This window comes from Papaver somniferum, chromosome 3, assembly GCF_003573695.1.
Source record: "Papaver somniferum cultivar HN1 chromosome 3, ASM357369v1, whole genome shotgun sequence".
Classification (NCBI taxonomy): Eukaryota; Viridiplantae; Streptophyta; class Magnoliopsida; order Ranunculales; family Papaveraceae; genus Papaver; species Papaver somniferum.
This window is the reverse complement of record NC_039360.1, coordinates 21,593,862-21,608,522: the sequence shown is the minus strand read 5'-3', so window position 1 is coordinate 21,608,522 and position 14,661 is coordinate 21,593,862. Positions and strand designations below refer to the sequence as shown.

General features: G+C 35.8%; 1 protein-coding gene across 1 annotated transcript; it reads right to left on the bottom strand.

Annotated features, from left to right (window-relative positions):
- Positions 1-11,875: 11,875 nt before the first annotated feature.
- Positions 11,876-13,959, bottom strand: LOC113359134. The gene is made up of 5 exons (XM_026602813.1): positions 13,739-13,959; positions 12,615-13,437; positions 12,356-12,489; positions 12,158-12,251; positions 11,876-12,040 (listed from the first exon to the last, which is right to left on the bottom strand). The coding sequence occupies exons 1-5, from the start codon at positions 13,957-13,959 to the stop codon at positions 11,876-11,878; spliced, it is 1,437 nt and encodes a 478-aa protein (XP_026458598.1).
- Positions 13,960-14,661: the final 702 nt, after the last annotated feature.

The following is a 14,661-nucleotide window of genomic DNA, read 5'->3' as shown; positions in this document are numbered from 1 at the left end:
TAATATGTAATATCAATATATAACATACTACATACTAATATGACACTATATATTAATATGACACTACATATTACATATGTTACTACATATTACATATGTATAATAGTTACATATGTTACTACATATTACATATGTATACTAGTATACTAGTAAACTAGTATTAAGTAACTACTCTACTATACTAGTAGTAACATGTGTACTAGTAAACTAGTTTACTAGTAGTAACTAGTACTATACTAGTATACTAGTAGTACTAATAGTAACTAGTATACTAGTATACTAGTAACATATTAATATGTAATATCAATATATAACATACTACATACTAATATGACACTACATATTAATATGTAGTGTCAATATATAACATACTACATATTAATATGTAGTATGAATATTAATATGTAATATCAATATATAACATACCACATATTAATTGTTACTACATATTAATATGTAGTGCCAATGTATAATATATTACATATTAATATGTAGTATCAGTATATAACATATTGATACTAGTAACATATGTTACTACATACTACATTTGTTCTATATATGTTACTACATATTTTACTACATACTACATATTAATACTAGTATACTAGTAGTTACTAGTATACTACTAGTTATTAGTTACTACATATTACATATGTTACTAAAATATGTTACTCGTAAATTAAGTAACTACTCTACTATACTAGTAGTAACATGTGTATTAGTAGACTAGTTTACTAGTAGTAACTAGTACTATACTAGTATACTAGTAGTACTAATAGTAACTAGTATTATACTAGTAAACTAGTATACTAGTATACTAGTAACATATTAATATGTAATATCAATATATAACATACTACATACTAATATGACACTACATATTACATATGTTACTAGTTATTACATATTACTAGTTACATATGTTACTACATATTACATATGTAGTAACATATGTATACTAGTATACTACTATACTACTAGTTATTAGTTACTACATATTACATATGTTACTAGTTACTACATATTACTAGTTACATATGTTACTACATATTACATATGTATACTAGTTACATATGTTACTACATATTACATATGTATACTAGTATACTAGTAAACTAGTATTAATACTAGTATATATGTTACTACATATTACATATGTTACTAACATACATAGTATATTATATGTTAGGGTTAGTAGAGTAATTTTACTCTTTTCAAATCTTTTTTGGACTAGGGAGTAAATGTTGTTTCCCGCTGGACTAGCCACTAATCCGGATCGGGTTTAGTGGACTAAACAGGAAATCTCTCGTTGTTTCTTTGCCGTCGATAGCGAACCATATTCGGCTCGGGGAAATAATAGTGAAACCCGTGGTTCCGTGGCCCATGGTGAGAGAATGGAAAGAGTGAATCTTCTGACGATTCGCAGAAACCTCAGCCAGTCGATGTTCCAGGTCAAGATTGACCAATCTCAGTGCAGCATTTTCTTGACTTAACATATCAACTCTTTTCACGGAATCCTCGAGATACGAATAACACAGTGTACAATCATTCATCAATCGCTGATACTTATCATCACCGGCGGTAGGACTCGTAACTGGAACTTCATAACTCGGTTCAACTCGGTTCTCATTCATAAATCCACCAGTACTAGTACTGCCTCCATCATCTCCAATGCTGAGAGAAGTAGAATCATCGATGATTGGAAACCCAAAAAAAATGTAAGCTGAGTGTTGATGATGAACATCAAGCTCGGTTAATAGATTTAATCGATTCTTAATGACCAACCGGAGAGCAGTATTCTCTTGACTTAGCTTATAAATTCTTTCTGCCGATTCTGAGAATAAGCTAGCACATAATTCATAATCGTTCAGTAATTCTTCATACTCTGAGTCGAGACTAGTAGTGTAAAGCTGGTTTTCTGTGTTTGTGACCAATGAAGAATAAGATGGAGGAGGAGAAATTGATGATGCTTGCGGGACAATCTCAGAACCAAATCTTGAAATACCACCTGTTGATTCTGTACGAACTGGTGTATGATCATCTATTATTGACTTTTTACTGCTGCTGCTGTACGAATCGTTCTTCTGTATCTTCATATCTAGTATGAATACATAAAAAAACCGATAATCAGAACATCAACTTCTAAAATGGAAATTCTAAAGCTAATAATTCAGAAAATTCCGAACAACAACAAAATCAAACCCCTAGAAACCTAAATTTCCATAAGATTCAACCAAGCCGCCTCCCATTGAAACAATAAACAACATCAAACAAGTCTAAATACACTAATCAAATCAAAAGACAGACAATCTAAAAGAGAAATTAAACTACATTGAACTTAGAACATTAACATTAACAAGTCGATACTAAAAACTGATCACAAATCTAAACATGGAAAACAAAAATTGAAGATAGTCATCACAAAGATCAGCATCAATAATTAACAGAGATTCTTCTCACCAGTTGAAGAGCGTAGATGAGAAGATTCTTTGGTGAGAGGATCTTTTTTCTGCATCTTGATATCTAGCATGAAGACATACAAAACCGATAATCAGAACATCAACTTCTAAAAGAGATAATCAAAATATCAATTCTAAATCTCGATTACTACTAAACCAGAGAAATTCCTCATCAGGAAAGTTAAGTTCTCCAACATCAAACAAGTCTAAATACACTAAATTATCAATAAGAAATCAAATCAAAAGACAAATTAAACTACATTGAACTTGGAACATTAACAAATCGATAAGATCGTCATCACAAAGATCAGCATCAACAGAGATTATTCTCACCAGTTGAAGACCGTAGATGAGAAGATTCTTCGGTGAGAGAATTGTTTTTCTGCATCTTGATATCTATCATGAAGACATACAAAACCTATAATTAGTACTACTAAACCAGAGAAATTCCTCGTCAGGAAAGTTGAGTTTTCCAAAATCAAACACCATCGCTGAATAATTCAAGAAACATCGTATCTTGAAAGATACAAAATCAAACCGACTAGAAGATTAGCAGAACAACTCAAACAACAAATTGGAACCTCTAAAATCCCTAACTTATATCAAAGTTAACCAAACCGTCACACACAGCAACATCAATCAAGTCCAACAATCAAATCAAAAGATAGTCTCTAGTAGAGCTGGCAAACGGGCGGGCCGGGGCTGGCTTGTTACGGGTTACACGAGTACGGGTTACCACGGGCCAAAACCCGCGGGTTGATATTCTTCACGGGTGGTCATTTCTTCTACCGCGCCCGTAACAGATAAAGCTTGCGGGTTCACGGGTTACCCGGCTTGTTTAATTAAAAATAAAATAAAAAATTAATCAACTTAATTTATGAAAAATTACAATTATCAAACACAAATTACAAAAATTAGACCTCAATACAATACCCATCAAAAATTCATTAAATCATTTTCAGGCCTTTCAACTCCTTCCCTGTAAGGCTGTAAGCCTGTAACACCTAACAGCCATCTAATCTCTTCATTTTCATCTCAATCCATCACGAGATTCACGACTTCAATCGCAGCAAGAACTCTTTCCAGTTGTGTTCTCTGCTCAAACTCAGACTCACGCCCATGATAATCACCAACACCAACACCTTCAATTCTATAACCTGCAACACCTCATGCCTGCACAACCCATTAGTAGCACCCCAAGCTTCACATCAACTCACACCACATCCGCAACATTCTCCTCTTTTCAGTTCTTCAAATTCAAACACCATAACAGATCAATAGCTGTAACACAATTCAAATATGACAAAAATCAAGAACAATTTTACTTAGATCTAATTCTTTTACAAATTCATACAAACATAAATGAATTTCAAAATTTAAAATCCAAAACAGTTAATTAAGCAAAAGTAGTAATCAAAAATCTCAAAAACATTCAAAACAAACCCACATCAATCATTCTCACAAAAAACAAAAATCAAAATTTCAATCAAGAATTCTCATTTTCAGCACATATTAACAAAACCCAGACACCAAAACATCATGCCAAATCAATATACAGAGCGTATGATTTTAGTAAACCCTAACAAACCAAAATTTAGCAGCTTCAGGTGAGTATCAATTCGAACAAACCCATTGATCCATACCATCTCAAATTCATCTTCTTTTGATTATAACCAAGAATTAAATAACACCACCACTAAATCGAACCAAATAAACCCATCTCAACTTCGATTACGGTCACTAGATCTATATCCTATGAATCACTGAATCAATCGCAGCTCTTCTTCAGCAACAGACGAGAAAGAACAAAAGAAATCTTCTCTTCTCATCAATTAATTCGATCAACAACACCCACTTCTCTCTCGTATTCAGAAACATCTTCATCTGCTCGACAAACATATCTTATTCAAATTAGCAAAACAAAACCCTGACCGTAGAAACCTTTATAAAGAAAGATACAAAACAAAAGCATCTTAAAAAGTAATAGAAAATTGGGTATACCAGCTTTTGAAGGAAACTTAGCAGCAGCAGCAGAATCAACAGCCGGAGAAATGATGGAGGTGGTGAGGAGGCGCAGCCGCAGTAGAAGAAAGTGGGGAGAAAAAAGAAAAGAAAGACGAAGAAGAAATGAAAAGATATCCATCTGCTAGGGTTTTTGGTGTTTTTATATTTTAAATGTAGGGATAGGATTAACCCTAGATAATCCAACGGTGAAAGTTAATAACTTAATATATTATACACGGGTTAACAGGTTTACCCGCGGGTTTACAGTCCGGGCACGGGTTAACCCGTTTTCTCACAAGCCACCATTTCTCTAACCCTAACCCGGCTTGTTTATAACCCAGCCAAGCCGGGTTAGGGTTTTCACGGGCCGGGTACGGGTTTATCCGCGGGTTTCGGCTTGTTTGCCAGCTCTAGAGAAACTAAACCACACTGAACTTAGAAGATCAAACATTAACAAATCAATACTAAAAACTGATCACAAATCTAAGCATCGAACCCTAATTTTCTTTATACTTTACCAAAACGCCTCAGATTGAAACAATAACATGATATGCTAACGATTCATCAAGAAATGGAAAAAAGAAAATAAACCTCAGACTGTGAGAGTATCAAAATATAGCAGAGACATCTTAAAACAACGAATCAGAACATTGAAATTTACTAAACCGCCTAAGATTGATCATCATCACCATGATCAGACTCAAGAAATTGCAGAAGTTTTTCTGAAAACACTCACCAGAAGAAAAGCGTAGATGAGAAGATTCTTTGGTGAGAGAAGCGGTAACAGAGAGAGAGTGTGAGACAGAAAACTAATGAAGAATCTGGAAATGTATATATAGAGAAATGAGAGTGAAAGAAAGAAAGAAGCCGGGCAGGGTTTCAGTCTCACCTGTTTCTTCTTTTCAATCAGATTTTCATACAGATTGGTGGGACCAGGGTTACAACCATGAATCCGACGTGGACGCGTATCTTTCGTTTTTTTGATTGTCGTGGCATAATACCCATTCACCGTTGATTCTTTTTTAAGCCTCGTGGGAACCGGGGTCCATATGTAATGGTGGAGATTAGAACCGTTGGATTGATTGTGATATCTTCCTGGTAGGATAATACAATACGACGTATCATAAGAAACAGGATGTAACTGAGGTTAGCCAATCCTACATGTATTTGAATAAACACTCGCTCACCAAGAGAAAACCGTGGATGAAAAGAATATTCGGTCACTGTGAGAGAAAGAAACAAGCCGGAGCCTGGAGGGGGTTTCAGTCTCACCTGTTTCTGCTTTGCAGTCGGAGTTTCAAAATAGAGATTTCAAACAAATACGACGTGGATGCGTATCTTTTTAAGAGCTGGTGTCCAGAAGTACAAAATAAGATGGACCCCTACTTTCACCTACAGACGCGGGACCCACCGGTTGCGTGTCTACAAAGCTTTTAAGTGGTTAATAGGGAGAATTAGGGGAGACTCAAAAAGAAAAATATTTTCATTGTCAAACCCACAATTAATTTTAGGTATCAGGACACCCATAATTATATGAAATCATTAAAAATGTATGCATGACGGATTATGCATCCGCATGACATGTTGTGCATTGGGGGTATAATTGGCAACGTAACTTGGATATAACATATCTAAAAATTCGCGTCTTGGAATTTTACAAATTTTATATCGTTGGAAATCTTTTTAAGAGAGCTACGCAACGAGTACAAACAAGAATATAAAATTTTTGTTCTTCACGAAAAAATCGGAGGTGATCATCATTTTATGCAAAATTTTCGAAAACTTGATACATAAACATTATGCAGCCACAAAAAAAGATGCATAACACATTCTGCAGACGCATAACGAATTACGCAACCATTTTCTCCACTGCATAACAAATTATGCATTTGGATAACAAAGTTATGCATCTATAACAAGTTATCTAACCATTGTTTTGGTTGATTTTAGTGCGTACATAAAAAAGATTGATGCATAATGCAGTATGCATCCATATTTACGGATACATATCAGGTTATGCATCTATTTTCTCGATGCATAAAAGATTGTGCAACAATTTTCTCGATGCCTAACACATTATACAATCATATTTTCGGATGCATAACAGGTTGTGCATCCATTTTCTCGAATGCATAACATGTTATGCAGATATTATTATAAGTGCATAACGTGTTATGCAATCTTTTTTTTTTGTTGGTTTCAATACTAACAAAAAGTAGCTGCATAACGTGTTATGCAACCATTTTCTGTATTGCATAACAAGTTATGCAAAAAAAAAGGTTGCATAACTTGTCATCCACCTACAATAATAGCTGCATTACGTATTATGCAACCATTTTCGGGACTGCATAACAAATTATGCAACATATTTTTTTAGATGCATAACACCTGCAGCAAAACTTTTTGTCGATCTCCAACCACTGTTAACAGCATTTCAACTTCCTTCCCAACATCTTCCAGCATTAAGACCATAACTAACCGACTAACCAATTCAATCAAATTAATCAAAACTCTCTCTAATCCAAATTCTAAGTACGTTCATACAAGATTTCAACATAAGCAACATTTTATCCATATGAACAATTACAACATTTGGTAAGCAAATAAAGAATTAAACAAACATGTTATGTAATGGGGCCTCTGCCATCCCGTTTAATCAACATACCCAACATAATGATTGGTTGGTTTCATTTTAGAAAACATAATTATGTCACAAGAACACAAGAAAATAAACCATTCTTCAATATACGTATGCATAGTGTTCCTACGGCCTTACCTTGTGTTATTGTTGACCCCCATTCTTCAATAACTGGTCGGTCATGCTTTTTCTCGAACACTTGATGTACGTCACTGACAATGGAGAGGAACTGCACATCAATTCCAACAACAACCGAAATATATAGACGCATCAAAATCATCACAACAACAATCTTCTTCTCTTATTGTCTAAAAAGTTCCCCCTAAACCTCCAATTACGACTACATCTTGTATGGACTTGATACATTCCACTGTCATAACTCGTGAAAACTCCCTTGTTTAGCATAATTAATTTCACCAATTTTGTTGGCCATAGGTGAAACCAATTGAACCAGCACATTCGAATTTCTTCTTCAATTAGTTGTAACGCTCACGGAGCTAATACCAGTGAATCCCAATTTAAGACCATAACTAAACGACTAACCAATTCAGCCAATATAAATCTCCACTTCCTTGACCAAACTTCAAAATACATATTCACACTAAAACCCATGATTCAAACAATCAATAACCCATGATTCAATTCCGTAGCATCAATGCAACACCTTTCTTCACCTAATTGATTTGTTCTCAAAATTCATACCCAATCAAGACACCACCGTAATGATCTTCCCATCTGATTCTTCATCTTTTCCTCCTCAATTTCAATCACTACCACCCAATCTCCATTACCACCACCACCATTACCATACGAAGTCAGAAAAAATAGTTCAGAGGAGAGGAAGGGGGAGGCGCAGTGATAATGGGATACGAGAGATTGAAGGTTAGAAGAACAGAAAAGACCGAAACCTAATTTTAGAAATTCTGGGTGTGAGAGATATTTTACCCTAGAAAATGGGCGCGCGCCTGAGAATTTCTGAGCGTGGGTTTCATAGTGGGAAGAATCTGTAAAATGGATCTCCATGTAGTTTTCACTTCAGGATAATACCAACGCGATATGACGTGTTATCAAGATTAAGATTTAAACTGGGGTAATTTTTTTGCCTCAGTGTAGTTGAAAATTAAGATGCAAAACTATTTGCCAACACGCGTATAGAATCATCTAACGACATATATTGAGGGTAGCATGGAAACTGAAAATACAACAATACTAGACTTTGGAGATTTTAATAGATTATTTTGGGCGATATATTGATATTATGTCGTTATCAATATAGGAAATTTCATCCCAAATGGTCGAGTTTTTGCCGGAAATTACGGTGAAACGAGTCGGAAATCTTGGTTGAAAACTTGAATCTCAGTAGACTCGGCTGTCGAAATTTTCATACGAATTTTTAAAATTTGTATGGTTCTTGAGTTTTCTATTATTTTAAATGAAGACTTGTTTCCATTTTTAAATTTTTTTAGTATTTCATTATATTTAAACATAATAATATGTGAAAAAATGTTAAAAAATGCTTCATACATTTGAAAAATGCTTCTATTTCCTATATGTATAAAATTCGAAAATGAAATATCAGTAGTTACTCCAAAAATTTCCACTACGCATCTCCCCAAAATAAAATTATTTCAATGACCGGAATCCAGAATTAACTACATTGGTCGGTACTTGATGTATTTCGGTGACCGCATCCCTAAGACTAAAACTACACTAGCCAAAACATCAACGTTATCATAATTACTTACATCAAAAGCTTTAGCAAAATCGCAAGCTATCCTTTTTTTTTTTGACTTAAAAGGTTGATATATTGGAAAAAGAAAATAAAACAAGGCTAATACAACCCCATCTTTGAAAATTACAATATATCTGGTGTCTATAATGACCTTCCAATGAGAACCAAGTTCTCTGAAGAACACAGATTTGAAAATCTTATCATTCCTTCCTCAAACATATACAGTAAAAACTCCACATGAGCCACCACTCTATTGTTTCTTTTATCACAGGTTATCCTAGAAACCAAAAAAAAAAAAAAAACGGGATACGGGCATATCATCCCAAAAAATAGAAGCAGCTAATTACCGTTGGCAATGTAGCTGATTAAACTTGTTAGCAGCTGATTTGCTAACAAGTTTGCAGCTCCTCGGTTGTTTTTCTGTTACCAAATTAGAAACTCAAAAGAGACCGCCTGTTTTAAATTTTTAATAGGATTTTAGCTTCCTCTAAAATGACGTGGCAATGCAGTTAACTTTTGTTCTTCTTTCCTCTAGTGTCAGGGGCAGGCCTATGCCCAGACTAGGGCCGGCTTAAGCCAACTATATAAACCTAAAAACCATTTTTTTTCACTATCTAGTTTATTTGGGCTGATAAAAATAAGCTCAATTAATAGGTTTAAGTCACCCCTAAAAACCCAAAATCACCCCAAGTTAAATTTCCTAGCTCCGTCACTGGTGTAATTGATTCACGATAGGCGATCATTTTCATGACTAGGTTTGTTAAAAGACTTTTTTGGGCCCATGCCACCGCTTGATGTCGAGCTATAGTTTCTGTTTCTTATACTGATGTTATCTGAAGTTCTCCATTGCTGCTTCCTTGAAGGTACCTTCTTTTCATAGACTAAAACTAAACCAACATTAGTGTTTGCCAAGATGCAAAAAGCCTAATGAAGTTAAAAAAAAATTTTAAAAAAAATTTATCGCAAGTGCTGTCCAAACAATGTTCATAATGTTAGGCTGTATAATTCTGGTATCATGTTCTTGCTGCATTTTACCGTTGTTAGGCTCAATAAGCATGTAACTTCTTTATCAGAATTAGTAGTTACTGCCATGCCAATAACTTAATTAATGCAAGTGTGTCAGTCCGGGAGCCAGAAAGATTTTTCGTGTGTGAAACAAGAAAAAAAAAAAGTCTCGAAACAGAGAGCAGGGTCCTTTTAGGGTAATTTGCGTTAAATCTCCCGGCCAAATAATTTGAGTTACCCCTAAAGAGATAGTATTAGTGAAACCTTCCCTCGTTATATTTTCTATCCAAATCCGGTTAGATGAGTCAGCAGTTTTGTACAGGTAGACATTTTTTTACACGTGGATTTCTACTTTCTCATAATACCCTCCTGTATAAACAGACATGTAGACACGTGTTAGGCCAGGAAGCATCGAAAACTAATGGTCGGGTTTTCTGGGATTCGACCGTTCAACGGTCTAATTTGTGCCTTAAAGGTCACTTTAAACGGTCATCTTCAACATCCAGTTCTATATAAACCAGATATGAAGAGGAAAATTTTTGCACCTCTCCTTAAATCCATTACCACATATCTGCTCTTATCCAACAAAACCAATTTCACCATATCTGAAGTGCAGCCAAAACTATGGGTGATTCATCTTCAAACTCCTCCACCGATGTATGTAAAACCACATTAGAGGAGATAACACTAATTTCTATATTTATAGTTAGGAGGTAAAACTAATTAATTTTTCATGTTTTTGCAGTGTTTTGAACATCTGCGTAGCTGTCAAATTTGCAGGGAACTACCCATTTAGCCATGAAATGCCCTTACCTCTATTCCAAATGTAGAAAATGTGATGGCTCGCATAGAGTTTGGGAAGCAAACACTCAAGGAAACAAAGAAAGGAGATTCTTGAGATGCCAAAACCAACCAAAGTGTGAATTTGAGTGGTTAGACAAAGCCGTTGCAACAGAAATACCAAGAACAGAAAAACAACAGTTAGGGGATGGGTGCTTCAAGTGTGGCAGTGATTCTTATTAGGTTTCACAATGCCCGGAAGCTTCACCTGCATCCAACAAAAAAATCACACCAATAGCTGGCCTTGATGGGTGCTTTCTCAAATGGAAATATTCAACTGAAACACATGACATGAAAGTGGTCATTGATTCAGATGTTAGTGACAGTATGTTTGCAGAAATATGTGACAGGTTTAAAAGTGCAGTGACTGTGGAAAAGGCAGAACAAAAAGAAGTAGGAGCATTCACAAAAGTATTATGTACCATTCACAAAAATGGCAGTTTCGTCATCTGCTTCATTAGCTATTGTTCAGGTGTTATGTAGTATGTAATAGCATTCACAAAAAAATGTAGTTTCATCATCTGTTTCATTATATACTGTTCAAGTGCTACGTAGTCTTATGTAATAGCATAATTAGTAATGAAGTAAAAGTCTTAAGTTTCAAAAAAAGATGCTCATACCGTTAGTTAAATCCTCCATCTTGGTGGCTTGAATGTCTGAGAAGCTGGTCTATTTCTCTCCCTCATTCTATCTGGCATAGTCCCATATAGACTTTGATAGTTCTCAATAGTGGGTGATCTTGATGCTGACATTGAGGCAGACCTTCCTCTGCCTTGTGTTGGTGTAGACCTTCCTCTGCCTGGTGATGATTCAGTTGTTGTCCCAAAAGGAAGGTATTCAAAGCCTATGCCCCTTCCTTGTGTTGGTGGTGTTGCGCAGCAGCAGATCTTCCCCTTCCTTGTGTTGGTGGTGTTGCAACAGCAGCATCTCTTCCCCTTCCTTGTGTTGGTGGTGCTGCAACATCAGCAGCTCTTCCCCTTCCTTATGTTGGTGGTGTAGAAACAGCTCCCTCCCTGCCAATATTCAATCACTCTAGGTAAGATACCATTATTTAAACAATGGAAAAAAGGCATAAGACAAGGGAAAACAGTACTGACCTTCCCACAACATGTGATACATTAGGTGTATATGAGGATGTGGTGGCTCTACCTCTACCCCTTCCTCTGCCACTGCCATTTGGGGGTGCATCCCTTGCATTTATGGTTGGGCAAGTCCTAATGTTATGTTTAGTAGACTGCAATTGGTACAAGATCTTTTTGCCTTCTTATGTGGTTGTTCTCCTTCTACATCAGACCTAATCCTCTTAGTTCTTAGTCTACTTGTCTTTATCTTGAACTTAGGCATGTACACCACCATTGGATGCTATCAAGTACAACAAACAAACAGTTACACTCAACCACATAATGTAAATAAATTATATAAGTTAAACATAACAAACCCTATCCATATCAATTGCATTAAATGACATTACTAACTGACCTCCTCATTCCAGTGATCTTGACTATCACATGCAACAACTTTTCCAGCATAAGCCTTTTTGTAAGATGAGATTTTGTGATAATCATGTACCATACTGCACAAAATCAACAAAAAAGTATCAAATGAATTATTAAATGGAAGTTGCAGTTACAATGACAAAAAATTTGAACCAACATTAGCATGAAGTGTTTAACTGACCTATTGATATTCAGTCTAAGGTGGCAAGAAACAGAAACAACATGTACACAGGGTATTCCTGTAAGTTCCCGCACGTTACAATTACAAATCTTTTCCTTGACATCCACATTCCATCTACTTGATGTTTCATGGTTCTGCACACACCAGCAGAACTCAGAAGAACCAAACAAATTATATCTTCTCTTCTTATCACCCATGTTCTTGATCATCCTGTCAGCTCTAGGGATAAGAACTAACCTTCAGCTTCTCATTCCTTCACCTTCATCTTTCTATCAAACATCAGACCCATCATTTTCAAATTGAACCCTTCAAGGATCCTGTGCAGAGGTTTGGATCTTACATCCAAACTCCAACTATTGAAACTTTCTGAAAAATTGTTTGTCACATGCTCACATTTTGAAGTAGTATCAAAAGTAGATCTTTCCCACAGATGTGTTGGGATATCCTCAAACCATTGGTGTGCCCTCTTATTATCTGTTTCCATAGTAGCCATATACTTATTGTGATATGTGTTCCTATAGGCCTTTGCTGCACCCCATGCTAATGTCTTCATGTAAGTCCCCTTATGGCCTTTGGTCTTAAAATTCTCAAATATGTGTCTAAAACAGAATCTATTCCTACTTGAAGAAAACACTTCTTGAAGTGTTGGGACCAATCCCTTCTGCCTATCTGAGATGAATGTTAATGGAGCAGGATGCTCTAGCAATCTAGCCTTGATAAGATTGAGAAAAATAATCCAATTTTCCTTGTTTTCAAAATCACAAATAAAGATTGCCAGAGGATACATACCATTGTTTCCATCAAGTGCCACTGCAGAAAGCATCACTCCACCATACTTTCCTTTGAGAAAACACCCATCTAGACCTATAAATGGCCTGCATCCATCTTTAAAACCAATCAAAAAAGCATAAAATGCCAAGCAACAATAATTGAAGTCCTTGTAAGTATCAGTGGTAACAAGAGTTATACTCCCTGCATTCTTTTTCAATATCTGATCCATAATCTCAGGTGCAAACTTGTACCCATCTTCGTAAGACCCAAACTTCTTTGTTAAAGCTTTACCTTTCCAAGAAACCCAATAACTAAGTACAACACCAAACCTTGTATGCAGTCTACTTTGGATCTTTTTAGGTTGCAATGAGTAATCATCTTCATTAATATCCTATACAATGACATTAGCTACCCAAGTTGAGTTTGCCATCCTATTGTAGCCAGTACCAGTTTTATTCACACAAATATGCTTAGGAATGTACTTGGTGATCTTGATAGTATGCCCATCTGGTTGCTTGTTGTAAAGAAAAAATCCCACAAAGTGAAAGTTAGATATCATTAAGTTACAAACAAAAAAAACCCCATACTTAAAGATGATATAACTAGGCTTACCTCTTAGCATAGAGTCTGAATGGACACTTTTTGACTTTACATTTGCACTTCAATCTGGTTGGATCATCCTTAAACTTCTCAACTTCAATACAGTTGGCAATGCAAAATTTAGTTACAAACAACTTATACTCTGCCATACTGGGACATAGCAACCCAACTTCAACCTCTTCAGTATCACAAGTCCATTCAGTAACTTCCTCACTCTCAACATCAACATACATATCATCGTATTTCTGGTGATCACTTTTATATTCTTTGTACCTTGCAGGTCCTTCTTCGCTTGAGAGATAGAATCAGTATTTGCATTCTTGCTAGATATACGATTTTTTCTCTATCTTAATAGCCTCGAAAGCTGCCCCTAAAGAGATTAGAGGTGTAGGCGCAGGCTCAAGCTCCTGCTTCCTCATCCACATCAGGTTCACCCTCATCATTAAATTCACCTTCAGAACTTGAGGAATTGCCATTGTGATAATCATCCTCTATTGGCAGTTCATGTATTGAAGGAGTCTTCAGATTGGTGCGCTCGGGTAGTACATCAAGCTCTTCTTCAGGCATATCTAACAACTCATCCACAGTTCATGTTCTTCATATAATGCAATAATTGATTCATTCCTCTTGTTCTTCTTTGTTGCAGATGACTTCTGTGGAGTTGTAGTTCGGGTATGCTGAGCAGTCTGAGTTGGCTGCTCTGGTGTCACTGCAATCTGACTTGGATGCTCTGGTGGAGTCTGACATGTCTACTGATTGGCCAGCTTACTTGGATCATCTTCAGACACTTGTGTGCTATGCTGAATTGTTTCCTCATCTTCAACAAAACACCCAACAACATATGGCTCTGTCTGAGATTGTGTGACTGGCACAATATCTTCATCATCCACACCATAATTCACCTCGACTTCTTCATCTGGTGGCACAACTTTTTG